The sequence below is a fragment of a genome, unplaced genomic scaffold (genome assembly GCF_019419815.1).
Source record: "Pyrus x bretschneideri cultivar Hongxiangsu unplaced genomic scaffold, Pyrus_bretschneideri_v1 Contig11, whole genome shotgun sequence".
Taxonomy (NCBI): domain Eukaryota; kingdom Viridiplantae; phylum Streptophyta; class Magnoliopsida; order Rosales; family Rosaceae; genus Pyrus; species Pyrus x bretschneideri.
This window is the reverse complement of record NW_025999402.1, coordinates 1,243,216-1,269,343: the sequence shown is the minus strand read 5'-3', so window position 1 is coordinate 1,269,343 and position 26,128 is coordinate 1,243,216. Positions and strand designations below refer to the sequence as shown.

The 26,128-nt window shown below is 36.4% G+C and overlaps 6 protein-coding genes across 6 annotated transcripts; 1 reads left to right on the top strand and 5 right to left on the bottom strand.

The window, feature by feature from the left end:
* Positions 1-68: 68 nt before the first annotated feature.
* LOC103941804 (kinesin-like protein KIN-10B) lies at positions 69-4,137 on the top strand. Its single transcript, XM_048572382.1, has 13 exons — positions 69-379; positions 492-660; positions 1,062-1,455; positions 1,573-1,778; positions 1,883-2,196; positions 2,281-2,344; positions 2,600-2,687; positions 2,793-3,013; positions 3,102-3,148; positions 3,251-3,272; positions 3,361-3,423; positions 3,571-3,609; positions 3,697-4,137. Exons 1-13 carry the CDS (start codon positions 156-158, stop codon positions 3,787-3,789), a joined length of 1,944 nt encoding a protein of 647 aa, XP_048428339.1. The 5' UTR covers positions 69-155; the 3' UTR covers positions 3,790-4,137.
* A 712-nt stretch (positions 4,138-4,849) lies between these two features.
* Positions 4,850-5,883, bottom strand: LOC125472409 (metallothionein-like protein type 2). The gene is made up of 3 exons (XM_048573788.1): positions 5,718-5,883; positions 5,529-5,609; positions 4,850-5,231 (listed from the first exon to the last, which is right to left on the bottom strand). Exons 1-3 carry the CDS (start codon positions 5,783-5,785, stop codon positions 5,138-5,140), a joined length of 243 nt encoding a protein of 80 aa, XP_048429745.1. The 5' UTR covers positions 5,786-5,883; the 3' UTR covers positions 4,850-5,137.
* Positions 5,884-9,200: 3,317 nt separating this feature from the next.
* Positions 9,201-10,236, bottom strand: LOC125472404 (metallothionein-like protein type 2). Its single transcript, XM_048573782.1, has 3 exons — positions 10,072-10,236; positions 9,883-9,963; positions 9,201-9,582 (listed from the first exon to the last, which is right to left on the bottom strand). The coding sequence occupies exons 1-3, from the start codon at positions 10,137-10,139 to the stop codon at positions 9,489-9,491; spliced, it is 243 nt and encodes an 80-aa protein (XP_048429739.1). The 5' UTR covers positions 10,140-10,236; the 3' UTR covers positions 9,201-9,488.
* Positions 10,237-13,522: 3,286 nt separating this feature from the next.
* Positions 13,523-25,165, bottom strand: LOC125473482. Its single transcript, XM_048576350.1, has 5 exons — positions 24,471-25,165; positions 23,695-23,991; positions 14,473-14,549; positions 13,885-14,352; positions 13,523-13,540 (listed from the first exon to the last, which is right to left on the bottom strand). The coding sequence occupies exons 2-5, from the start codon at positions 23,855-23,857 to the stop codon at positions 13,523-13,525; spliced, it is 726 nt and encodes a 241-aa protein (XP_048432307.1). The 5' UTR covers positions 23,858-23,991; positions 24,471-25,165.
* On the bottom strand, positions 14,874-15,912 carry LOC125472403 (metallothionein-like protein type 2). Its single transcript, XM_048573776.1, has 3 exons — positions 15,746-15,912; positions 15,557-15,637; positions 14,874-15,253 (listed from the first exon to the last, which is right to left on the bottom strand). Exons 1-3 carry the CDS (start codon positions 15,811-15,813, stop codon positions 15,160-15,162), a joined length of 243 nt encoding a protein of 80 aa, XP_048429733.1. The 5' UTR covers positions 15,814-15,912; the 3' UTR covers positions 14,874-15,159.
* Positions 20,145-23,032, bottom strand: LOC125472401. The gene is made up of 2 exons (XM_048573770.1): positions 21,533-23,032; positions 20,145-21,225 (listed from the first exon to the last, which is right to left on the bottom strand). The coding sequence occupies exons 1-2, from the start codon at positions 21,852-21,854 to the stop codon at positions 20,552-20,554; spliced, it is 996 nt and encodes a 331-aa protein (XP_048429727.1). The 5' UTR covers positions 21,855-23,032; the 3' UTR covers positions 20,145-20,551.
* Positions 25,166-26,128: the final 963 nt, after the last annotated feature.

The window sequence follows — 26,128 nt, the reverse complement described above, 5'->3', positions numbered from 1 at the left end:
AAATCCCAAAAATTCAAACTGAAAAAGGCCCAACGTTCGATTAATAGTTTCAAACCTCCTCTTCCCTCAAAGTCTTCATCTTTCAGTTACAGACCGTTCTGCAATTTCCCAATTCTCCCTCTTGAAATACAAGCTGAGCTCTTTCCTTTGTTCCAATGGAGGTTGGTCGATTACTTGACAGTACTTCTGCAACTCCAGTAAAATCCGCGAACCCCAATTCAATTTCGAAGGTCAGAGTCATCGTGCGGGTGCGCCCTTTTCTTCTCCGAGAGATCGCTGCAGGTAACGGAGATCAGACGCCGTGCGCCTCTGTTGTCGAACAACAATCCGATTCCTCTGCCGAAGAAGTGGTCGTTTATCTCAAAGATAAAGATACAAGGTGATGAATTTTCTGATTTTCAGTCAGATAAATTGGAAGCATATTTTTGGGTTTTTTTATTAGGGGAGCTGGGTTTTGATGGTGGGTGCTGATTTTTCCTTTCGAGGTGTAGCCGAAACGAGTGCTATCGGTTGGACTCCTTCTTTGCCCAAGAGGACAACAATGTTGGCCGGATCTTCAGTAGAGAAGTGTTCCCTTTGATTCCGGGACTCTTTCATGGCTGCAATGCGACGGTGTTTGCCTACGGAGCTACTGGAAGTGGAAAGACTTACACTATGCAGGTTTGAATTTTTTTGCTTCTTTTGGTAAAAAATCAATTTTGAATTTGAATTATCCAGAAATATGAAGAAAAAAAAAATCTTTTCTTTTTATATAATCGATGTTCTATTTTATTTTTTAAACTAATTAAATTGCGCGGAGGGGGACCACATCTGCTCTACCCAATGTGGCTACACCAGCGTCTGCCCACATATGAAACTTTAGTAATTGCATTAATCTGGATAATTCTGCCTATGGAACTTAAATGCATTAGGATCAATGAATACTGAACTTTATCTGTAATTATCCCCGAAAAGAAATGAAAATTCTGAATTATGATAGGTTTGAGTAACTAAATGTAGCTTGTTGTTCTGAAGCATTTCCTTCTGTAATGCTTAATTTCAGCATGTGATTTATGTTCCAGGGAACGGATGAGATGCCGGGTTTAATGCCACTGGCCATGTCCAAAATCCTGTCTATGTGCCTGAGCACAGGAAGCTCAGTAGAGCTTTCATACTATGAGGTCTATATGGACAGGTGTTATGACCTGTTAGAGATCAAAGCCAAGGAAATTACGGTTTTGGATGACAAAGATGGGCAGATTCATCTCAGGGGACTTTCTCGGGTGCCTGTAAAGTCCATGTCTGAGTTTTACGAGGCCTTTTCTTGTGGGATTCAGAGGCGGAAAACTGCACATACGGGTCTCAATGATGTCTCTAGTAGGAGCCATGGGGTCCTTGTGATCGCCGTTTCCACTCCTCATGATGATGGTTCTGGGGATTTCGTTACTGGGAAGTTGAATCTCATTGATCTAGCAGGTCTTTTCTTACTTCTAACCTTTTTCCTGTAGCTTACGTAAGTAAAAATCAATTGGAAATTAGATTTGTTTATGGTCTGTCTTTCTTTTATATAATCTACATGTGTATTTCACCCAGGCAATGAAGACAATAGAAGAACTTTCAACGAAGGGATTCGTCTCCAAGAGAGTGCGAAGATTAACCAGTCCTTGTTTGCATTATCGAATGTCATTTATGCACTGAACAACAACTTATCCCGAGTGCCCTATAGAGAGAGTAAATTGACTCGTATTTTGCAAGACTCATTAGGTGGGATGAGTCAGGCTTTGATGATTACTTGCTTGGTGAGTAGTTTGAATTCGCATTTGAATAGAAGTGCTTTCATCTGGCCTGCTCTTATTATTATTACTTTGGAACTTATATTGGAAACAATTTTCTTTGATAATAGAATCCAGGAGAGTACCAAGAGTCTGTTCATACTGTCAGCTTGGCAGCTCGGTCACGTCACATTACCAACTTTGTTCCTTCAGCTCACAAGCTAGAGACACCGAAGGTTAAAGTTGACATGGAAGCCAAACTTCGTGCTTGGCTTGAATCAAGAGGAAAGACGAAGAGTGCACGAAGAATTGAAGCATTCAGTTCTCCCTTGTTGGGGAAAACTCGTGGTTCTTCTATTGCCAATGTCAAGAGACCCAACATCAACCTCAGTTCTATGAAATCCAAGGTTAATACAAACAGAAGTGCCTGTACTGCAAAAGAAAGGTACAACAACTAGCAACTAGTTGAATTGTATATCTTCATCCTATGCACTAGGCACTTTTGTCTGATTGTTAAAATTTTTTGCAGGAAAATCACTATGCCTATGAGGAACATATTTGACAATGAAAGTGTAGTTGATTCCAATTTGGAGGTAATTACTAAATTTTAGCGAGTACATAGATGGAAATGATAAAGTTAGAACTACGTTATAGCATATTCGATACATTCTTATTCTTACTCTACCATGTATTGTGAAACTTTGTTTTTTACGACAATTCATGAAATGGCATATTATTTGAAAGTTTGAGTTTTGCAGCTCCACTTGGGGATGAGAAGCTGCTAAGTTCTTTTTGAGTTTGTTTATCTTGTGTTTGATGTGTATTTATGAGTTGGAATTGCTTTCCAGAACCTCCAATTCGCCGCTAAGGATAATAAACAAGAGGGCAATGCTGGAGGTGGTGGATCCATATTCGAATCCAATACAAGTTTACATGGTACTTTTCCACTCTCTATGGATTTATTACTTACTATGCTACTTAAAATTTCAAACAATCTAAACAAATTGAATATTTGTAATATTTCATTGTATATATGCGTAGGTGAGCCATCAAACCAGGAGGGAAACTCGCCGGGAAGTTCCTTGAGAAAAGCTCTCTCCCCAGTCAACACCAATATAAATCAAAAGCCCCTCAATGAACCTCTAGTCACAAATGGAGATTGCACTCCGAAAACTCCCTCTTTAGCGACCTGCACGAAAAACATGTTCCAAATAACAGGCACCCCACTTGATAAATTCACTGCTTGCGGATCAAACATAAAGGTACATTCATTGCATACAAATCGATAAGTCTTAGCGCTTCAATAATGTGAGTTTTCATCTATGTTTTTGGTTTTTAATAATTGTGCAGAATTTCCTACTTCAAGAGTATATTGACTTCTTGAACACAGCCAAAAGGTAAAATCCTTATCCTCATTTGAAACTTCATCGTTTCTTGCATTTTGCACTCTCAATCATACAAAATGAACCTAATATTTCGACTGGTTTTCGCAACTGCAGGGAAGAGCTGCTAGAGTTGAGGGTTGGTATCGTAACACTGCATCTCCGTGTTCTTAAAATAACTTGTTGCCTTCTAAAATTTTCTTTTTCTTGTGTTCATCATCGTCCAGGGAATAGGAGCCAAAATGGCTGAATACATACTTGAGCTCAGAGAAACAAGCCCTTTAAAATCGGTAAGCAAGTTTCGTAAGGTTTAGGCATAGATGAATTTCGAAATACACTTGTCCCTTCGGGTGATATCTGATAAAATTGGAACGATACAGAGAAATTTTGAATTGCATTAAATGAGTAATTCTGATGTTGCATGTTGCATGTTTCAGCTGAACGATTTGGAGAAAATAGGTCTCTCAACTAAGCAGGTGATCCTAAGAGAGTTTCACTACAATTCCCATTAAAAGATGAATGACTGATTACTAATCTGCTCTAATTAATTTTTTTTCCTACAGATTGTCAACCTGTTTAATAAAGCTGCAGTAGGGGTACTTGATAAGCAAATAAAGGCAACACCCAGCTGCTCAGATATTTTACAGGTCAAGTAAGCGTGACCTCGGGTAGGGGTGTCCGACAACGTCCAACTCTAAAGCACCTCTCACAAAAATCATTGGGAAACCTCTTGTATTGTAATCCACCAACCGCACGTTGGTCTGACCCGATGAGAGGCGGCAGCCCTACGGAGATTTATAGTCTTGTGAAGCAGACTCTGTAACATTGGCCCATCAGATTCCTTACTGATTTGGATTGCACATGTGATTGTAAAAGACAAAAAGAACATGTTTGTGTCGATTTGTGTAGCGTTCATCAGACCCTTTTTTGTAGTGCACAATCAGTTAAATGTAATGTCATATTTACAACTCTAATCTAATTCTTCTTTTGTGTTTTCTTCTTCATATATACGATTTTCTATAATATTCTGGACTATCGGGTTTTTCAGGTCTTTTAATCATTAATTTTTTTATCAAAAAGAGAAATTAAAATCTGACAATTAACACATATCAAATACCGTATACACCAAAGCACCATAGAATTTTTATTGACGGTTAAGGATGGGGATAGGGATACTGGGCTTGGAAAAGGAAGATTCTTTTCCTTGAAAATCTTAGAAATCCTGTGATTATGACCGTTCATCGTACATCGTGAGATCATAAATTATTTTAAAATTTAAAATTAAATATAAATAATACCTAGAAATCATTTTAAAATTTAAAATTTAAAATTAAATATAAATAATACATAACGAAAATTGATCGCACGATGTACGATGAACAACCATGATCACGAAATCTATAGGATTTCTAGAAAATAGATCAGGCGAGGATCCTTTTCCACTAGGCTTGACTTGAAAACGAACAACTTGCGCTATCCCCACAAGTGGGGCACTTTTTGCCCTTAAGTCCAGGATACACAAAAAATTCATCGATAACGATTGAGAGTGGATTTGTGACTCGATAGTATTGAGAAGGTGGAGGGCACCAGTGACTATGGTTTTGTAAAAGTACCATTGGGTGGTGGTTCCTCTCCTCTTGAACCCCAAACAAAAAAAAAAATATCGCATCAGATCGACTAAGAGTTCGAATCTAAAAAGTAAACCGACTCCAAAAATTAAAGTAAACAAAGCAAGTTTTTCATTCATTTCATCACACACAACATGATCCAACTCTACACAACACATGATAGAAAACAGACACAAGCAGCCATAACCTAGGATCATCCTCACCAGATCCTAGCCTAGTGGATCTGCAGGTCAGAGGGCAAGCCACGGCTACTTTATTCTAACAACACGACCTTGGTACATTAGGATCATAATTACCAGACACACACATAGATTACTACTGCTAAACATAGAAGCCCCACGCTTCTCTTGCTTCGTCAGAAGGTGACATCTGTCACTCACTTGCCGCACTTGCAGGGGTTGCAGGTGCAGCTATCCCCGCACTTGCATCCGTTCTCAGCAGCAACTCCCATCTCAGATGCCTCAAAGTGCCTGCAAACCAGAGCCCAATTTACAAATTCATCAACAAATGGTTAGCCCGATTAGAGAACCGGTTACAAACTTTTAATTAAAAAAAAAAAAAAAACTGGATCACGCAAAATAGCCAACGAACCGTACAAAAGTCACGATTTTTTACTCCTTTATTGTTGTTTTATAATTTTTATTATCTGTTTAGCGTCCATCCAGTTCTGTTTCTCCGTATTTCCAAGATTATAACCACAACATCTGCAATTTACAAATTTCAAATATAATTTAGGATTTCATTTTTCTGAGAGATGAGATACGTACGACTTCTGAGGAGCAACTCCCATGACAAGGGTCTCAGTGGTGGACCCCTCCATGTAGCCCACATCAGGTGGCATCCCACACCTGAAATAAGAACCCGCATAATCAAAAACCGAAAACAGAGTAGATATATTTTCTAGGATTTTCTTTTTCCAGATTCTCGGGAAACAAACAGAAAGTTAGAAAGATTACCCGTTGCAGCCACTGCCGCAGCTGCAGCTGGACCCGCAACCACATTTACCACCGCAGCACGACGACATTTTTGGGATTGGAGGTAAACAAATTCAGAAGGGAAAGTTTGATTGATTTGATAACAATAAAGCAGACAACCACAACTCTGTTTTGAATGGGTATTCAGGGGAGCCCATGACCCTCAATTTATAGCGCAGGGAAGGAGAGATTGGTTGATATCCGCCGTCCACGTTGCGCGATCGGACATCATGTCTATCCCATGCATTTAGGGTATATATATACACCTTCTTTTTAGATTGTGTGTGTGTGTGTGTATATATATATATATATATACCTTCTTTTAGATCGTATTTTGTAAAATATATGATGTGCCGTTTAAAAGTTAAATTCATTCTTTAAATTGTTATAAATAAAATTTAATTATCAATTGCCGTATTTTATGGTTTAAAAAATATAATAAAGAAAAATAGTCTCCTCACTGTTTCTACAATATATACTTGGAAATATTTTTGCTTTTTTAACATATAGCCAAGCGATAATGATTGTAGAGAGAAAATAGTAACTTTGGGTCAGTTAGTACTACGATCTAATAGTAGTCATCTTCATTTGTAAGTGAAAGATCTTAGTTCGATTCTCGCAAAAAAAGAATTTGAATCACATAATTACTAATCTAATAAGAAGCTAAACTCATTCTCCTTTCCCTAATGTAAACAGTATGCATTGCTCAAAAAAAAAAAAAAAGTAACTTTGGTTCGGTAAAAGTAAAACAGTAATGACATACGCTTGTATTTGGATTATGATGGTAAACGGGTGCTTATATTAGTCAAAAGTAATTATTATTAATCATTATTAATTAAAGCGAGTGCGAAATTTTATGTTGACTCTTAAGTCTATGAGAATGCCTTGTTACCTAACCTAACCTAATCTCTGTTCACCAGTCATGAAATTGAAACGTTCAGACGCGATAACAAATTCTGCGACCATGTTTGTCTGTCCACTTCATCTTGTACCCTTTTCATCTCTTTCTATATTACGTGGTTACGATTAAGTTACGTTAACATTTTATATTAATTTTTTTATAAAAATAATAAGACAAAAAGTAATGAGAATATAAAATGTTGACGTGGCTTAATTGTGACCACAGAAATAGAAGGAGATAAGAATGATATGGGATGGGGAGGGCAGATAATCCAGATCCCAAATTTTGGTACCCACTTAGAAGTTATGATGGCGTAGGATTCAGCTGTGATTACGTAGGAAAAGAAAATTCTTCATGCACTCGTAGCGGGAAGTGTGCATTTCACATTGTAGTCTCGTGAGGCTTGCATGATACGTAGCCATTTTTAAATACAAATTTCATGCAAACAAATGTTTTGTGACTTGTGAGTCCTACTTTGCTATCTTTTATGCATACGCTTACAAACAACCGGTTGTACGTAAAGTTTTAAGTCTATGATGCTAAAAGATAACAAGCGGTGGGTTCTTCAACTCGACATCTACATGCATGGGAACCTCACACTTTAAATTATTGCACCAAGACAAGGAATTTAATATCTTGTCTAGATCGAATAGAATGGGGAAGTGGGGGCTCTCGAGAAGAAGTTATGAAACATGTCCCCTCGTCCACCGAAAGGATAACTAAAATCCTAGATATCTCTCTTTTCTATACTATCACTTGTGAAATTGTTTTTTTTTTTTTTTTGAACCAACGATATTATATATACTGAGGGGATGGAGGAGTGTGCTAAACCTCATAATAGGCTAGCAATAATTTGAGTCAAGTTTGTCTCTGGCACTTACAAGTGAAGACGAATACCACTAGTCCGTAGTACTAAGTGGCATGAAATTTTTTTTTTTTTTGAACAATTGATAATATCTACACTAAGGAGACGAGGAAGTTGACTATCACCCTCATTTTCATATAATTGCACTCTCGGTTTCAAACTCACTCGGAATTTTTATTAACTAGCTTTTAATCTGGTAATACTTCGCTTATTGAGAGACGTTTCGAATTCAGATCTCATACTAATGTACATAAAAGGGAGAGGAAAAAAAGGTACTAAGTTATGATTTTTTTTTTAACAAACAATATTATTTATACTAAGGGAGGACGATGGGTTTAACCTCATAATGAGTTAGTAATAATGTGGTTTAAATTCATTTTTGACGAGAATCGAACATAAGACTTCTTATTTATAAGTGAAGAGAAATACTATTAAATCGTAGTACTAAGCGATTTAAAGCATGATTTAAGGGTGTAAAGTGCAACACATGGGCCAAAAGACCTGTCATTGTTAGTGCCCCATGCGTCTTCCTTTTTTACATTGGGAAGGGGAAGGCCCTTCAAGCAAGAGTGGACAAAAGTTGGGCCCACACTCTTTCTCAGTAATGGGCAGTATATTGTGGTAGGCCTCAAATGCAAGATAAAATTTTCATTACGACGGGAATACGAATAGTACACAACTTGCTTTTATATAAGTGGTGATAAATTTTATTTTTTAAGTTATTAACTTTTTAACATACATATCTCATCATTTGTATAATGACACGTGATGTACCAATTCGTTCGTTTGCTTTGGACGGGGGACAATTGGAGTCCCTTTCTGATAAGGAATGGCGAAGGATATACACATCCTCTCATAAGGGTTATAAACGAATCAAGCTCAACCGAATATCAATGTGTTTAAGTTTGACTTGTTTAATTCTTTACGAGCTTAAGTTAGACTTGGCTTACTCTTACATACGAGTCAAGCTTAAGCAAGCTTAAAAGTTTGAGCTCGATACCGAGCTCAAATTGTTTCGAGCTATTTCTTATAATAAGTTGATTTTGTTGTATAATTTTTTTTGCAACCTGGCAGTGGCCTATATAAAAAATCATGATATAGTTTTTGTAGATTGTAGTAAGCGGAAGATATTATCAAACCAAATGCTGGAATGAACTGCCTCGTCTTTTCTTCACCCTGATAAAATCAAACCAAATGCTGCTTTTGTCTATCCACTCATTCAAGTACAATTTTTGAACACGAAAAGAAATTAATATCCAATAATGCACTGTCAGAAATTATTTTGCTCAAACTTACGTTAGATTTGTCACTCTTCGCATCAGTGTCTTCTGGCATACAGGCATTTCCAGTACAGCTTCCCGGAATCCCAACTCCTGCAGCGTAGCAGACCCAAAGAAAACAAATTCCAACATAAATTAATAAACTGTAATATGATTTTACATCACATATCATGGCATAATCATAAGTTCCAGCCTTTCCATTGAACTGCTTACAAAAATGGCAAAAAATTCCTCGATAAGGATTGAGAGTGGATTTGCGGCTCGATAGTACTGAGAAGGTGGAGGGCACCAGTGACTACGGTTTTGTAAAAGTACCATTGGGTGGTGGTTCCTCTCCTCTTGAATCCCAAACAAAAAAAAAAATTATCGCATCAGATCGACTAAGAGTTCGAATCTAAAAAGTAAACCGACTCCAAAAATTAAAGTAAACAAAGCAAGTTTTTCATTCATTTCATCACACACAACATGATCCAACTCTACACAACACATGATAGAAAACAGACACAAGCAGCCATAACCTAGAATCATCCTCACCAGATCCTAGCCTAGTGGATCTGCAGGTCAGAGGGCAAGCCATGGCTACTTTATTCTAACAACACGACCTTGGTACATTGGGATCATAATTACCAGACACACACATAGATTACTACTGCTAAACATAGAAGCCCCACGATTCTCTTGCTTCGTCAGAAGGTGACATCTGTCACTCACTTGCCGCACTTGCAGGGGTTGCAGGTGCAGCTATCCCCGCACTTGCATCCGTTCTCAGCAGCAACTCCCATCTCAGATGCCTCAAAGTGCCTGCAAATCAGAGCCCAATTTACAAATTAATCAACAAATGGTTAGCCCGATTAGCGTAAATAAAACCGATTACAAACTTTTAATCTGAAAAAAAGAACTGGATCACGCAAAATGGCCAATAAGCCGTACATAAGTCACGATTTTTTACCCTTCTATTGTTGTTTTATAATTTTTATTGTCTGTTTAGCGTCCATCCAGTTCTGTTTCTCCGTATTTCCAAGATTATAACCACAACATCTGCAATTTACAAATTTCAAATATAATTTAGGATTTCATTTTTCTGAGAGATGAGATACGTACGACTTCTGAGGAGCAACTCCCATGAAAAGGGTCTCAGTGGTGGACCCCTCCATGTAGCTCAGATCAGGTGCCATCCCACACCTGAAATAAGAACCCGCATAATCAAAAACCGAAAACAGAGTAGATATATTTTCTGGGATTTTCTTTTTCAAGGTTCTCGGGAAACAAACAGAAAGTTAGAAAGATTACCCGTTGCAGCCACTGCCGCAGCTGCAGCTGGACCCGCAACCACATTTACCACCGCAGCACGACGACATTTTTGGGATTGGAGGTAAACAAATTCAGAAGGGAAAGTTTGATTGATTTGATAACAATAAAGCAGACAACCACAACTCTGTTTTGAATGAGTATACAGGGGAGCCCATGACCCTCAATTTATAGCGCAGGGAAGGAGAGATTGGTTGATATCCACCGTCCACGTTGCGCGATCGTACATCATGTCTATCCCATGCATTTAGGGTATATATATACACACACCTTCTTTTTAGATTGTATATATATATACCTTCTTTTAGATTGTATTTTGTAAAATATATGACGTGTCGTTTAAAAATTAGATTTATTCTTTAAATTGTTATAAATAAAATTCAATTATCAATCGCCACATCCTGTGGTTTAAAAAATATAATAAAGAATAATAGTCTCCTCACAGTTTCTACAATATATACTTAGAAATATTTTTGCTTTTTTACCGTATAGCGAAGCCATAATGATTGTAGAGAGAAAATAGTAATTTTGGGCTGCTTAGTACTACGATTTAGTAGTAGTCATTTTCAATTGTAAGTGAGAGATCTTAATTCAATTCTCGTCAAAAGAGAATTTAAATCACATTATTACTAATTTAATGTGAAGCTAAGCTCACTCTCCTCTTCCTTAATGTAAACAGTATGGATTGCTCAAAAAAAAAAAGTAATTTTGGTGCGGTAAAAGTAAAACAGTAATGACATATGCTTGTATTTGGATTATGATGGTAAACGGGTGCTTATATTAGTCAAAAGCAATTATTATTAATCGTTATTAATTAAAGCGAGTGCGTCATTTTATGTTGACTCTTAAGTCTATGAGAATGACTTGTTACCTAACCTAACCTAATCTCTGTTCACCAGTCATGAAACGTTCAGACACTATAACAAATTCTGCGACCTGAATTGTCTGTCCACTCCATCTTATACATTTTTCATTCCTTTCTATATTTTGTGATTACGATTAAGCCACGTTAATATTTTATATTAATTTTTTTATAGAAATAATAAGATAAAAAGTAATAAAAATATAAAATGTTAACATGACTTAACCGTGACCACATAAATAAAAGGGGATAAGAATGGTATGGGATGGAAAGGGCAGATAATCCAGATCCCAAATTTTGATACCCACTTACAAGTTATGATGTCGTAGGATTCAGCTGTGATTACGTAGGAAAAGAAAATTCTTCATGCACTCGTAGCGGGAAGTGTGTATTTCATATTGTAGTCGCGCGAGGCTCGCATGATACGTAGCCATTTTTAAATACAAATTTCATGCAAACAAATTTTTTGTGACTAGTGAGTCCTACTTTGCTATCTTTTGTGCATACGCTTACTAACAACCGGTTGCACATAAAGTCTTTAAGTTTATGATGTTAAAAGATAACTAGTGGTGGGTTCTTCAACTCGACATCTACATGCATGGGAACCTCACACTTTAAATTATTGCACCATGACAAGGAATTTAATATCTTGTCTAGATCGAATAGAATAGGGAAGTGGAGGCTCTCGAGAAGAAGTTATGAAACATGTCCCCTCGTCCACCGAAAGGATACCTAAAATCCTAGATATTTCTCTTTTCTATACTATCACTTGTGAAATTGTTTTTTTTTTTTTGACCTAACGATATTATCTATACTAAGGAGGTGAATGAGTGTGCTAAGCCTCACAATAGACTAGCAATAATTTAAGTCAAGTTCGTCTCTGGCACTTACAAGTGAAGAGGAATACCACTAATCCGTAGTATTAAGTGGCATGAAATTGTTTTCTTTTTTTGAATAATCGATAATATCTGCACTAAGGGGATGAGGAAGTTGACTAATATTTATAATGAGCTTGCCATAATAATCCGGTTCAAATTCTCATTTGACAATAATTGAATTAAGATCTCTCACTTATAAGTGAAGAATAATACTACAAGACCGTAGTATTAAGTGACATCACTTGTGAAAAATTAAATCAATATAATTAAATTAAATTAAATTGATTAAATAATTAGGGGACAAGGAAGTATCTTATGTACCCATCATTTCTTTAAGTTTGTCTAAAGTAAGATCAATTAAAATTTGTCATTAAGGAGTCATAAAGTGAACGAACCAATTCATGGTACCAAATATTCTCTCAATCACTATGATCATAAAAGGAATGGTTGTCTCTGCTTCTATGATTGTACTTCTTTCACCCTCATTTTCATATAATTGCACTCTCAGTTTCAAACTCACTCGGAAATTTTATTAACTAGCTCTTAATCTGGTAATACTTCGCTTATTGAGAGACGTTTCAGATCTCATACTCATGTATATAAAAGAGAGAGAAAAAAAAAGGTAGTAAGTCATGGTTTTTTTTTTAACAAACAATATTATTTATACTAAGGAGAGGACGGTGGGTTTAGCCTTACAATGGATTAGTAATAATGTGGTTTAAATTCATATTTGACGAGAATCGAACCTAAAACTTCTTATTTACAAATGAAGAGAATTACTATTAAATCATAGTACTAAGCGATTTAAAACATGATTTAAGGGTGTAAAGTCAACACATGGGCCAAAAGACCTGTCATTGTTAGTGCCCCATGCGTTTTCTATTTTTACATTGGGAAGGGGAAGGCCCTTCAAACAAGAGTGGACAAAAGTTGGGCCCACACTCTTTCTCAGTAATGGGCAGTATATTGTGGTAGGCACGGAAGAAATTTTTTTCATTACGACGGGAATACAGATGATACACCATATACTTTTATGTAAGTGGTGAGAAATTTTATTTTTTAAGTTATTCACTTTTTAACACATATATCTCATCATTTGTATAATAACACGTGATATACCATCTCGTGTGCAGGTAACACTGAAAAATCTCTCTAAATGCAATTCGTTCGTTTGCTTTGGACGGGGGACAATTGGAGTCCCTTTCTGATAAAGAATGGCGAAGGATACACACATCCTCTGATAAGGGTTATAAACGAATCGAGCTCAACCGAATATCAATGTGTTTAAGTTTGACTTGTTTAATTCTTTACGAGCTTAGATTAAACTTGGTTTACTCTTACATACAAGTCAAGCTTAAGCAAGCTTAAAAGTTTGAGCCCGATACCGAGCTCAAATTGTTTCGAGCCATTTCTTATAATAAGTTGATTTTGTTTTATAATTTTTTTTACAACTTGGCAGTGGCCTATATAAAAAATCATGATATAGTTTTTGTAGATTGTAGTAAGAGGAAGATATAATGTTTTGTATACTAGTCTACTATACAAATACGAGCATAAGTTTACTACAATATTTGTACCCTTAAAAAGTTTTGAAGTAGATGATAGTATTGGCAATGAATAATTCGCCCAATGGACTTTGGCTTTTCAAAATTTGCAGTACTCTTTAGGGTTCTTTGAGCGGCAACTTGAAGTCTTATTCGGCTATTGCCCCCTAATTCCACAAGAAAGAAAAAACAATATTAAACTATTGTTTTAAGCTTTTGTTTTGTTATCACATAGTACTATAATTTAGAGATATTTTTCTTCACTTGTAAGTAAAAGGTTTTAGGTTCAATTCTCGTCAAAGGCGAATTTGAACCACATTATTGTTAGCTCATTATAAAGCTTTACCCACTCTCCTACCCTTTAATGCAGATAATATCGTTTTTTTTTTTAAAAAAAAAAAAAAAAAGTCTTCGTTTTGCTAATTGAATTAGTTTGACTTGAACCTCCAAATATGCATATGATAAGAAATTAAATATATATATATATATATATATATATATATATATTTACGTGTATCAACTTCTTCTCGAACATATCTTGCATTCTGTCATCATCCAGCTTTTCTTCAATAAATGTGTGATCTTTTTTATTCTCATTAACCTTGTCATGCACGGTACGATCTCTAGTGATTAGTGGACAACTATCTCCACAACAATCATTATTGCCACTAATTGGTCGTTCATATGATGTCGCGGACAGTGATGCCAGATTGCTTGTAGCACAGGATTTTTCATTGCCGTGGTGAACAATTCTAGGACTATTCTCACTCAATACCATTTCAGCAATCGGGTACAGGTTAGGTGGTGGTTCCAAACGATGCATGGATTCTGTTCGTTTCAATTGTGATCGTACAGGACAGCTTGAAGCCCGGTTATGCCTACCCTCATTCTTTGACATTTCTCCAGCAATCCGTGCTTTTATTCGGGCCTTGACGGAATGTATGCCTGCTGGAATGAACTGCCTTGTCTTTTCTTCACCCTGATAAAATCAAACCAAATGCTGCTTTTGTCTATCCACTCATTCAAATACAATTTTTGAACACGAAAAGAAATTAATATCCAATAATGCACTGTCAGAAATTATTTTGCTCAAACTTACGTTAGATTTGTCACTCTTCGCATCAGTGTCTTCTGGCATACAGGCATTTCCAGTACAGCTTCCCGGAATCCCAACTCCTGCAGCGTAGCAGACCCAAAGAAAACAAATTCCAACATAAATTAATAAACTGTAATATGATTTTACATCACATATCATGGCATAATCATAAGTTCCAGCCTTTCCATTGAACTGCTTACAAAAATGGCAAAAAATTCCTCGATAAGGATTGAGAGTGGATTTGCGGCTCGATAGTACTGAGAAGGTGGAGGGCACCAGTGACTACGGTTTTGTAAAAGTACCATTGGGTGGTGGTTCCTCTCCTCTTGAATCCCAAACAAAAAAAAAATATCGCATCAGATCGACTAAGAGTTCGAATCTAAAAAGTAAACCGACTCCAAAAATTAAAGTAAACAAAGCAAGTTTTTCATTCATTTCATCACACAACATGATCCAACTCTACACAACACATGATAGAAAACAGACACAAGCAGCCATAACCTGGGATCATCCTCACCAGATCCTAGCCTAGTGGATCTGCAGGTCAGAGGGCAAGCCATGGCTACTTTATTCTAACAACACGACCTTGGTACATTAGGATCATAATTACCAGACACACACATAGATTACTACTGCTAAACATAGAAGCCCCACAATTCTCTTGCTTCGTCAGAAGGTGACATCTGTCACTCACTTGCCGCACTTGCAGGGGTTGCAGGTGCAGCTATCCCCGCACTTGCATCCGTTCTCAGCAGCAACTCCCATCTCAGATGCCTCAAAGTGCCTGCAAATCAGAGCCCAATTTACAAATTAATCAACAAATGGTTAGCCCGATTAGCGTAAATAGAACCGGTTACAAACTTCTAATCTAAAAAAAAAAAGAACTGGATCATGCAAAACAGCCAATAAGCCGTACAAAAGTCACGATTTTTTACTCCTTTATTGTTGTTTTATAATTTTTATTGTCTGTTTAGCGTCCATCCAGTTCTGTTTCTCCGTATTTTCAAGATTATAACCACAACATCTGCAATTTACAAATTTCAAATATAATTTAGGATTTCATTTTTCTGAGAGATGAGATACGTACGACTTCTGAGGAGCAACTCCCATGACAAGGGTCTCAGTGGTGGACCCCTCCATGTAGCTCAGATCGGGTGCCATCCCACACCTGAAATAAGAATCCGCATAATCAAAAACCAAAAACAGAGTAGATATATTTTCTGGGATTTTCTTTTTCCAGATTCTCGGGAAACAAACAGAAAGTTAGAAAGATTACCCGTTGCAGCCACTGCCGCAGCTGCAGCTGGACCCGCAACCACATTTACCACCGCAGCACGACGACATTTTTGGGATTGGAGGTAAACAAATTCAGAAGGGAAAGTTTGATTGATTTGATAACAATAAAGCAGAAAACCACAACTCTGTTTTGAATGAGTATTCAGGGGAGCCCATGACCCTCAATTTATAGCGCAGGGAAGGAAAGATTGGTTGATATCCACCGTCCACGTTGCGCGATCGTACATCATGTCTATCCCATGCATTTAGGGTATATATATATATATATATATATATATATATATATATATATATATACCTTCTTTTAGATCGTATTTTGTAAAATGCATGAATTGTCGTTTAAAAATTAGATTCATTCTTTAAATCGTTATAAATAAAATTCAATTATCAATCACATCTTGTGGTTTAAAAAATATAATAAAGAAAAATAGTCTCTTCACAGTTTCTACAATATATACTTAGAAATATTTTTATTTTTTTACCATATAGCGAAGCCATAATGATTGTAGAGAGAAAATAGTAACTTTGGGCTACTTAGTATTACGATCTAGTAGTAGTCATTTTTATTTGTAAGTGAGAGGTCTTAGTTCGATTCTCGTCAGTAGAGAATTTGAATCACATTATTACTAATATAATGTGAGACTAAGCTCACTCTCCTCCTCCTTAAAGTAAACAGTATGGATTGCTCAAAAAAAAAAGTAATTTTGGTGCGGTAAAAGTAAAACAGTAATGACATATGCTTGTATGTGGATTATGTTGGTAAACGGGTGCTTATATTAGTCAAAAGTAATTATTATTAATCATTATTAATTAAAGCGAGTGCGACATTTTAAGTCTATGAGAATGACTTGTTACCTAACCCAATCTAATCTCTGTTCACCAGTCATGAAACGTTCAGACACTACAACAAAATTCTGCAACTTGGATTGTCTGTCCGCTCTATCTTATACATTTTTCATCGCTTTCTATATTTTGTGGTTACGATTAAGCTATATCAATATTTTATATTGATTTTTTTATAAAAATAATAAGACAAAAAGTAATAAGAATATAAAATATTGACGTGGCTTAACCGTGACCGCATAAATAAAAAGGGATAAGAATCGTATGGGATGGAGAGGGCAGACAATCCAAATTTTGGTACCCATTTACAAGTTATGATGTCGTAGGATTCAGCTGTGATTACGTAGGAAAAGAAAATTCTTCATGCACTCGAAGCGGGAAGTGTGTATTTCACATTGTAGTCGCGTGAGGCTCGCATGATACGTAGCCATTTTTAAATACAAATTTCATGCAAACAAATGTTTTGTGACTAGTGAGTCCTACTTTGCTATCTTCTATGCATACGCTTACAAACAACCGGTTGCGCGTAAAGTCTTTAAGTTTATGATGTTAAAAGATAACTAGTGGTGGGTTCTTCAACTCGACATCTACATGCATGGGAACCTCACACTTTAAATTATTGCACCATGACAGGGAATTTAATATCTTGTCTAGATCGAATAGAATAGGGAAGTGGGGGCTCTCGAGAAGAAGTTATGAAACATGTCCCCTCGTCCACCGAAAGGATACCTAAAATCCTAGATATTTCTCTTTTCTATACTATCACTTGTGAAATTGTTTTTTTTTTTTTTTTTGTCCTAACGATATTATCTATACCAAGGAGGTGAATGAGTGTGCTAAGCCTCGTAATAGGCTAGCAATAATTTAAGTCAAGTTCGTCTCTGGCACTTACAAGTGAAGAGGAATACCACTAATCCGTAGTACTAAGTGGCATGAAATTGTTTTCTTTTTTTGAATAATCGATAATATCTACACTAAGGGGATGAGGAAGTTGACTAATATTTATAATGAGCTTGCCATAATAATCCGGTTCAAATTCTCATTTGGCAATAATTGAATTAAGATCTCTCACTTATAAGTGAAGAAGAATACTACAAGACCGTAGTATTAAGTGACATCACTTGTGAAAAATTAAATCAATATAATTAAATTAAATTAAATTGATTAAATAATTAGGGGACAAGGAAGTATCTTATGTACCCATCATTTCTTTAAGTTTGTCTAAAGTAAGATCAATTAAAATTTGTCATTAAGGAGTCATAAAGTGAACGAACCAATTCATGGTACCAAATATTCTCTCAATCACTATGATCATAAAAGGAATGGTTGTCTCTGCTTCTATGATTGTACTTCTTTCACCCTCATTTTCATATAATTGCACTCTCAGTTTCAAACTCACTCGGAAATTTTATTAACTAGCTCTTAATCTGGTAATACTTCGCTTATTGAGAGACGTTTCGAATTCAGATCTCATACTCATGTATATAAAAGAGAGAGAAAAAAAAAGGTAGTAAGTCATGATTTTTTTTTTAATAAACAATATTATTTATACTAAGGAGAGGACGGTGGGTTTAGCCTTACAATGAATTAGTAATAATGTGGTTTAAATGCATATTTGACGAGAATCGAACCTAAAACTTCTTATTTACAAATGAAGAGAATTACTATTAAATCATAGTACTAAGCGGTTTAAAACATGATTTAAGGGTGTAAAGTCAACACATGGGCCAAAAGACCTGTCATTGTTAGTGCCCCGTGCGTTTTCTATTTTTACATTGGGAAGGGGAAGGCCCTTCAAACAAGAGTGGACAAAAGTTGGGCCCACACTCTTTCTCAGTAATGGGCAGTATATTGTGGTAGGCACGGAAGAAATTTTTTTCATTACGACGGGAATACAGATGATACACCATATACTTTTATGTAAATGGTGAGAAATTTTATTTTTTAAGTTATTCACTTTTTAACACATATATCTCATCATTTGTATAATAACACGTGATATACCATCTCATGTGCCGGTAACACTAAAAAATCTCTCTAAATGCAATTCGTTCGTTTGCTTTGGACGGGGGACAATTGGAGTCCCTTTCTGATAAAGAATGGCGAAGGATACACACATCCTCTCATAAGGGTTATAAACGAATCGAGCTCAACCGAATATCAATGTGTTTAAGTTTGACTTGTTTAATTCTTTACGAGCTTAGATTAAACTTGGTTTACTCTTACATACGAGTCAAGCTTAAGCAAGCTTAAAAGTTTGAGCCCGATACCGAGCTCAAATTGTTTCGAGCCATTTCTTATAATAAGTTGATTTTGTTTTATAATTTTTTTTACAACTTGGCAGTGGCCTATATAAAAAATCATGATATAGTTTTTGTAGATTGTAGTAAGCGGAAGATATAATGTTTTGTATACTAGTCTACTATACAAATACGAGCATAAGTTTACTACAATATTTGTACCCTTAAAAAGTTTTGAAGTAGATGATAGTATTGGCAATGAATAATTCGCCCAATGGACTTTGGCTTTTCAAAATTTGCAGTACTCTTTAGGGTTCTTTGAGCGGCAACTTGAAGTCTTATTCGGCTATTGCCCCCTAATTCCACAAGAAAGAAAAAACAATATTAAACTATTGTTTTAAGCTTTTGTTTTGTTATCACATAGTACTATAATTTAGAGATATTTTTCTTCACTTGTAAGTAAGAGGTTTTAGGTTCAATTCTCGTCAAAGGCGAATTTGAACCACATTATTGTCAGCTTATTATAAAGCTTTACCCACTCTCCTACCCTTTAATGCAGATAATATCGTTTTTTTTTTAAAAAAAAAAAAAGTCTTCGTTTTGCTAATTGAATTAGTTTGACTTGAACCTCCAAATATGCATATGATAAGAAATTAAATATATATATATATATATATATATATATTATATTACAAAACATTTAATCTAGAGTTGAAGACACGTATTTTACTCTTACTTGTCAAGTTTGAATGATTGAGCTGATCTCAAGCCTAATTCGAGTCGCCTCATAAAACAATCTCAAGCTGCTTGCCAACTTTACAAGTTGAACATACTAATATTCAAATTTGACTTGTTTTTTAATCGAGTCGGATTAGGCTTGACTTGGTTCTTTCACTAGCCGAGCTTCCCTGAACCAAACATGACCAAAACCCAGTGCAAGTTCAAACTATTTTGAGGTAATTTACAGCCCTAATCCTCAAAACATCACATGCAGTAATATTTCATACCTATTATGCGTAACTATGTGTTTTAATTTTTCACATGTCGTTTGTTTGGTTTGATACATTGTCACTTTGACGTTTTTGTTTTATATATGTCATGTGCGCTTAATGAAGTTCAATTTTATTTTATTAGCACGAGACGCCACTGTAACAGTGTACCCATGCCTATATAAGTCCATTGCATCTTTTAGGCAATGCATAATGCATCATGTATCTCAGTACAAGCATGGTTTTGCTCTGCAGCCTTTTCCTTCCCCCCACCACCCGTAGCTGAAAAGCATTAAAGCTGACCAAGTAGATAGAAGATGCCAAACACCATTGATATAATATTTTCTGTCTGATTCTTGTAGAAAGTATACTATTACAAGCAAATCTCCTCACAAAATTCAGAACGGAGGGACACAAAAACACTAATTTTAAATATATACACCAAATTTCATATTTCACATAAAGTATTTGGGGAATATTATCAAAAGAATTCTATCTCTTCCTAATATTTTTCCCTATGTTCTTCGTGAAGTTCATAGTACGATATTAGATGTAGATGTGGGTTAGGCCAATTAGCTAGGGCTAGGCACTCAATTATCTACACCCAAGATCGGATTCCCCCCCTCCGTGCACGTTGACAGTAGTTTAGAACATATATCATCTTTTAAAATTCGGCAGCATATCGGATAACTGTTGGCAGATCCATCCACAAGCTCAAACACAGAGAACTTCCTCTAAAAGTTCATCAAAAATTAAGTCCTCCAGCTCAATCCCTATGCACTCCGAATCAAACTGGAGGTTCATCCATCCGTCGTTCTTGTCCAGGTCTCGACTCAGAGCATAATCCAGTGATTGATCGACCTCAGGTATCAAGCTCAAGTTCCAACTCACAAGGGCCCAAACTTCCTTCAAAACATGGTGCCCTGCCGGCATTAGAGGAATGTGACATAAGGAAGACAACGCCATCGGACAGTAGTTGTATGATCTCCCATATATCTCCATCAGCACCTCATTGATCAGATCAAACAAAAGATAGTGATCACATTTCCCGCCTTCTTCGTTTCCTGAACAATCAGGATCATGCACCAAGCAGCCTTCAGTGTCTCCATACATCAAAGGATCAACAGGCTGCTCATCCAAATGCCATGTCCCGAGGGACTCATTTCCACTGAATCCGGATTGCTCCAACACATCTCGCACATAATTGAATTCAGCCATGTCTCTTTCATCAACGCAGACATGAGTCATTTCGTACCTCAAGTGCTTCATTGGACTTCCTATCTTCTCCGTATCCATGTGAACCGGTTTAGGTGTATCAATAAGAGAATCATGCTCTAGCTTGGCCAAGCTTTCTATTCCATCTCGAGGTTTTACTTCAATTTCTGCTCCTATAAAACCAATATCCATAAGCACGATGAATCCTCAGCCTTAAAGTTCACAAATTAGTGATCGATGCATGAAAAATATGAGGAATGGCTTAAATTTGAAACATAATTCACATTTTCTACACTAAGAAAAGTTGGCTTGATCATTAAGTGCCAAGATTTAAAACTAGCAAATCTGATAATTTCATAACTTTCATTGATGATAACGGTCGTAGAGCAACAAAAACTTAAAAGTTTTGAAGAATGCATGCACCTGGATTGAGATGTTGTAATTTAAGTTAAAACTTATCAATGAAAATTAAAGACATACCTTCAGAGAGGGAAACGTTGAACTCGGGCAAAGAGATTGGAAATGGTTCTATCAAGCTTTCAATATCGTTAACAATTGAATCCACCGGAGCACTTTTCTCACTGTTTACAACTGATGTTGATGCCATCTTATCTCTGGAAACTGCCTTGAATTCACCACCGCCAGCGAAATTTTTAATCTCACTTTCTACAGGCGCAGCGAGCTGCATATGATTTTCTGAACCTATGACTATGGTGTACACTGTTTTGTTCATCAAAGCTACTTCTTCTGCTTGCATTTCCATCCACAAGAGCCCTAATTGGAGCTCCAGAAGAAAACACATCAGAAGATTCCTCGTTCTGATAATTATATGATTTAATTTCAGGTAACGAAAAAATCCTCCCCAGCGTTTTTGGAACAGAACGTAATGGTGAGCCTACCCTTTCATTTCTCAACTTCAATCTCTCGGATGTTGTTTGGCATTTGGCTTCTCTGTTGCAACTAGTCTCGTACAACTCACAGTACTTATCTAGCGATGCATTGAGTGATGACGCTCTTCTCATGTGGTGCTGTTGCTTTTTCTTGATGGTAGAAACCGAATGATCGCTATCATAACTGCTTGCTGGACTGTCTTTACCTTCTCTGTTCATTGCAGGGTCCTTCAAATGGTTAATGATCTCTTGCTCCATTTCTTTAGTAAGCTTTTGGCCATGAGGAACCTTGTGAAGGATGGCATCCATGGCAATCATATGTCTCTCTTGTCTGCTCTCCTTGATTACATGCTTTATTTTTTGCCTCAGATCCTTGAACCGTTTAATTGCCACTTGATTCTCACCTTGGTTCCTCAAATTTTCGGAAGAACCAGAAGCAGAACTATCGGCAATTGTTTGATTTAGCTTTAGAATCCCATCTGCATTGTGCTCAGTGATCGATGGAATTGAGCGTTCACCAGCATATTTCAAAGAAGACGACCCTGCTAACTTCTTTGTTTTGCTACTGTTTTTCGACTTGCTTTCCTCTTTTAAGGAGACCCTGTGAATTCATGCTTGTGCCTGAGCTTGATAGGGAATGACTCTGACTTAGTTAAACCCATTTTAGCAATGAAAGCTTGCTGATTATGGAAGTGCGCAGCTAAAGGAGAGCCGGCATCATGTAAAATCTTTACTAATAACTCCTTGTTCACATTGATTATATCCAACGCCTCCAAATACTCCTTTGGATGGTGTAGGGAAACATCTGCATTGAGTTCTTTTACGTGTATCAACTTCTTCTCGAACATATCTTGCATTCTGTCATCATCCAGCTTTTCTTCAATAAATGTGTGATCTTTTTTATTCTCATTAACCTTGTCATGCACGGTACGATCTCTAGTGATTAGTGGACAACTATCTCCACAACAATCATTATTGCCACTAATTGGTCGTTCATATGATGTCGCGGACAGTGATGCCAGATTGCTTGTAGCACAGGATTTTTCATTGCCGTGGTGAACAATTCTAGGACTAGTCTCATTCAATACCATTTCAGGCAATCGGGTACAGGTTAGGTGGTGGTTCCAAACGATGCATGGATTCTGTTCGTTTCAATTGTGATCGTACAGGACAGCTTGAGGCCCGGTTATGCCTACCCTTATTCTTTGACATTTCTCCAGCAATCCGTGCTTTTATTCGGGCCTTGACGGAATGTATGCCTGCTGGAATGAACTGCCTCGTCTTTTCTTCACCCTGATAAAATCAAACCAAATGCTGCTTTTGTCTATCCACTCATTCAAGTACAATTTTTGAACACGAAAAGAAATTAATATCCAATAATGCACTGTCAGAAATTCTTTTGCTCAAACTTACGTTGGATTTGTCACTCTTCGCATCAGTGTCTTCTGGCATACAGGCATTTCCAGTACAGCTTCCCGGAATCCCAACTCCTGCAGCGTAGCAGACCCAAAGAAAACAAATTCCAACATAAATTAATAAAATGTAATATGATTTTACATCACATATCATGGCATAATCATAAGTTCCAGCCTTTCCATTGAACTGCTTACAAAAATGAACGAAATTTGGGCCACCGGTGCATTATACAAGGACAATTATTATGCACATAGGTAGATTTTATCCGCAAAGTTTGCGTATATGGCCAACGCAGGAAAATAAAACTTTCGTATAGTATAGAGTCATTTTACTTACCAACAGCATGTTTATTACCGCGATGCCTCTTGTGCACAAGTCTTTTCTTGACATAATGCCAGTGGTGATACTTCATCATATGAAGTAATCCCCAAACGCAACCTGGTGAATGCTCATTCCCTGATGAATTGTTAGGGTTTTTGTCTCTCAAATTCTTTCCCATGGTTGGTAAAATTTACCTCCCCAATTCTACTTTGAATGACAAATGACGGATTCAGCTACAAGCTCGTAAAACCTATGTTTCAAGTCACCAGCAAACATGAATCACCCCGGACAAGGAATCTGAATTCCATTGCACTGGCAACAAAACATGGATCAGATATTGTACACTACGTATCAAATTCACAATGCTTGACATCTATGGAGTCCCCAACACATACAATGGCGAATGCATCCAACCATCGAAGAAACACTTCAAATGCTTCCTAGAAAAGCACTTGGAAGAGAACCACCTAGTATTTTTAAGTTTTACTATCAAATGCTCTCGTAAACGCTATTTGATTGTCAGAATAACCATTCCAAAAGCAATCTCAAACATGCCCGTAATCTACCCCCAAGAACAAATCAGAGCAGCATTTCCTTTCTTTGTTTCCCTCATCTAAATTAATTTTGAGGAAGCATTATTATTTCCCAGATAAATTTTCGTTGGAAATATATGGGAGTCTGATTCTCAAGCAAAAGTAGAGGACAAGGAAAAGGATATGAAGGATAATATTCTGGAATTAAAACAATTCAACAACAACTATAACAAATTCATAATTAACCATATTTCGTACCATTGATCGAATGCATGGTTCATGATCGAGAGCTAAAAGAAAATCCATGCACCTCTTTGCGGCAGCCATCCATATGAACGTACGTTGAAGAGAAGCTCGTCTGTTTGTTTGTTTGTTTGTTTGTCCGTAGGTTGAGAAGTACATGGTGCGAGGAGAGAAATTATAAGAAAGATCCCCAAAGTATTGGGAACTCAGCCCTCCTCCTGTGTTTTCGGGTTGGGAACTTGGGAACCAATGGCCTCAACTACTCCACATCAGCCAGTGTTTAAAGCCTTAACCCTCACCCTTTACCACTTAACAGCGAGACCAATATGTCCGATACTTATTGGTTTAACGAACTTACATTATTGAGGATGTTCCTTTTGAAGATTGTAATGCTCTTTAATCATCAATAAAATTCTATGGTCGGAAAAAATCGTAACAGTTCATTTGTATTGAATAATATGATAGAAATAAATAAAAAATTTGAATTTGACATAAGAGTAGATTAGTTAGAAACACAATGAGAGTAAATTTGAATTTGACGTGACGATCTGAGTTGTCTATTTTTTATGTCACTCCTCAAAGATCATGTGTACCAAAAATACTCAAATCTAAAATTATAGACGGTTGGATTATGGGTTTATGGTTTCTTTGTAGGACCATATTCGTATATTTTTTTCACTACAAATGATTGTTGTTTGTACCACACCTCACCAATCTCAAAACTACTAAATACCAATCAACTCCATACCTTTAAGGACCCACTAAAGGGTTCATGTTGAGGCACCCTTGACAAAGCACATGAATTCCTCTCCAATCAAGAGACCAATCACAACACAACAAGTGTCAAATCAGAATAAAGCTCCTAAAGTCCCACATCGACCGTGGACGGGAGCTGAAAACTCTCACCAACTATAAAAGGAAACCGTTCTCCTACAATTAATTCCACTATTATACTTAAGTTTGTCATTAAACTCACTGTATTGCGTAAACCCTTAACTATTAATGAGAACTCCTCGACCCTATAGACGTAGCTCAACTTAGGATGAACCACGTATATCTTGTATTTGCTTCCCTATCTTTATCTCTTTACATATTATCCTAACTAGGTGACCGGAGCAACCTTGCGAAGATTACAAACTTAACGCTTTACGTTGTTTCAAAGTCTCGCTAATTTTATGCATCAACAAATGTCTTAATGGTTTAGATTTCTCTAGTTTTTTGCAAGGATGATCTATGAATGATATTATAAAAGATAGACGGTTTAGATCGTCAAAATACATTACTGAGTGGGTTCCACAAAAACTTAAAGTTGTGTAAAAAAAGTTGTGTCATTGATCCATCTTAATATCTGATCTGCTCCAATATATATATATAGGAGTATATATTAATAACAAAATATGGTATATCTGAAATGGTTTGAGAACATATATTATGAATTGTTACATAAGTGATTTTGACTAGCCAAACACTAACTAAATTACTAAATTTAATTGGAATCACTCGTCTCAACTAAATGCATAATCGACTAGTCTAATAACAAGCATATTATTGTTTGTTATCGGAAGAAATTTAGAGTCTGTTTGGTACTATACTTGAATCCAACTTTTTAAATTCAAAAACTCTTTTAAAATTTAGGCCTTAAAAACTTGCTTGGTATGACTATTTTCAAAAAC

Excerpts from the sequence above, each read along its gene's own strand:
- LOC125472403 (XM_048573776.1), bottom strand. The coding sequence starts at position 15,813 with ATGTCGTCGTGCTGCGGTGGTAAATGTGGTTGCGGGTCCAGCTGCAGC. Across the intron at positions 15,638-15,745 it reads TGCGGCAGTGGCTGCAACGG|GTGTGGGATGGCACCCGATC; the intron begins GTAATCTTTCTA and ends TTCTTATTTCAG. Across the intron at positions 15,254-15,556 it reads GGAGTTGCTCCTCAGAAGTC|GCACTTTGAGGCATCTGAGA; the intron begins GTACGTATCTCA and ends TCTGATTTGCAG.
- LOC103941804 (XM_048572382.1), top strand. The coding sequence starts at position 156 with ATGGAGGTTGGTCGATTACTTGACAGTACTTCTGCAACTCCAGTAAAA. Across the intron at positions 380-491 it reads CTCAAAGATAAAGATACAAG|CCGAAACGAGTGCTATCGGT; the intron begins GTGATGAATTTT and ends TTCGAGGTGTAG. Across the intron at positions 3,273-3,360 it reads AAGAGCTGCTAGAGTTGAGG|GGAATAGGAGCCAAAATGGC; the intron begins GTTGGTATCGTA and ends ATCATCGTCCAG.
- LOC125472409 (XM_048573788.1), bottom strand. The coding sequence starts at position 5,785 with ATGTCGTCGTGCTGCGGTGGTAAATGTGGTTGCGGGTCCAGCTGCAGC. Across the intron at positions 5,610-5,717 it reads TGCGGCAGTGGCTGCAACGG|GTGTGGGATGCCACCTGATG; the intron begins GTAATCTTTCTA and ends TTCTTATTTCAG. Across the intron at positions 5,232-5,528 it reads GGAGTTGCTCCTCAGAAGTC|GCACTTTGAGGCATCTGAGA; the intron begins GTACGTATCTCA and ends TCTGGTTTGCAG.
- LOC125472404 (XM_048573782.1), bottom strand. The coding sequence starts at position 10,139 with ATGTCGTCGTGCTGCGGTGGTAAATGTGGTTGCGGGTCCAGCTGCAGC. Across the intron at positions 9,964-10,071 it reads TGCGGCAGTGGCTGCAACGG|GTGTGGGATGGCACCTGATC; the intron begins GTAATCTTTCTA and ends TTCTTATTTCAG. Across the intron at positions 9,583-9,882 it reads GGAGTTGCTCCTCAGAAGTC|GCACTTTGAGGCATCTGAGA; the intron begins GTACGTATCTCA and ends TCTGATTTGCAG.
- LOC125472401 (XM_048573770.1), bottom strand. The coding sequence starts at position 21,854 with ATGTGTTTTCTTCTGGAGCTCCAATTAGGGCTCTTGTGGATGGAAATG. Across the intron at positions 21,226-21,532 it reads CAACGTTTCCCTCTCTGAAG|GAGCAGAAATTGAAGTAAAA; the intron begins GTATGTCTTTAA and ends TTGGTTTTATAG.
- LOC125473482 (XM_048576350.1), bottom strand. The coding sequence starts at position 23,857 with ATGGGAAAGAATTTGAGAGACAAAAACCCTAACAATTCATCAGGGAAT. Across the intron at positions 14,550-23,694 it reads CGGTAATAAACATGCTGTTG|GAGTTGGGATTCCGGGAAGC; the intron begins GTAAGTAAAATG and ends GCTACGCTGCAG. Across the intron at positions 14,353-14,472 it reads CGAAGAGTGACAAATCTAAC|GGTGAAGAAAAGACAAGGCA; the intron begins GTAAGTTTGAGC and ends TGATTTTATCAG.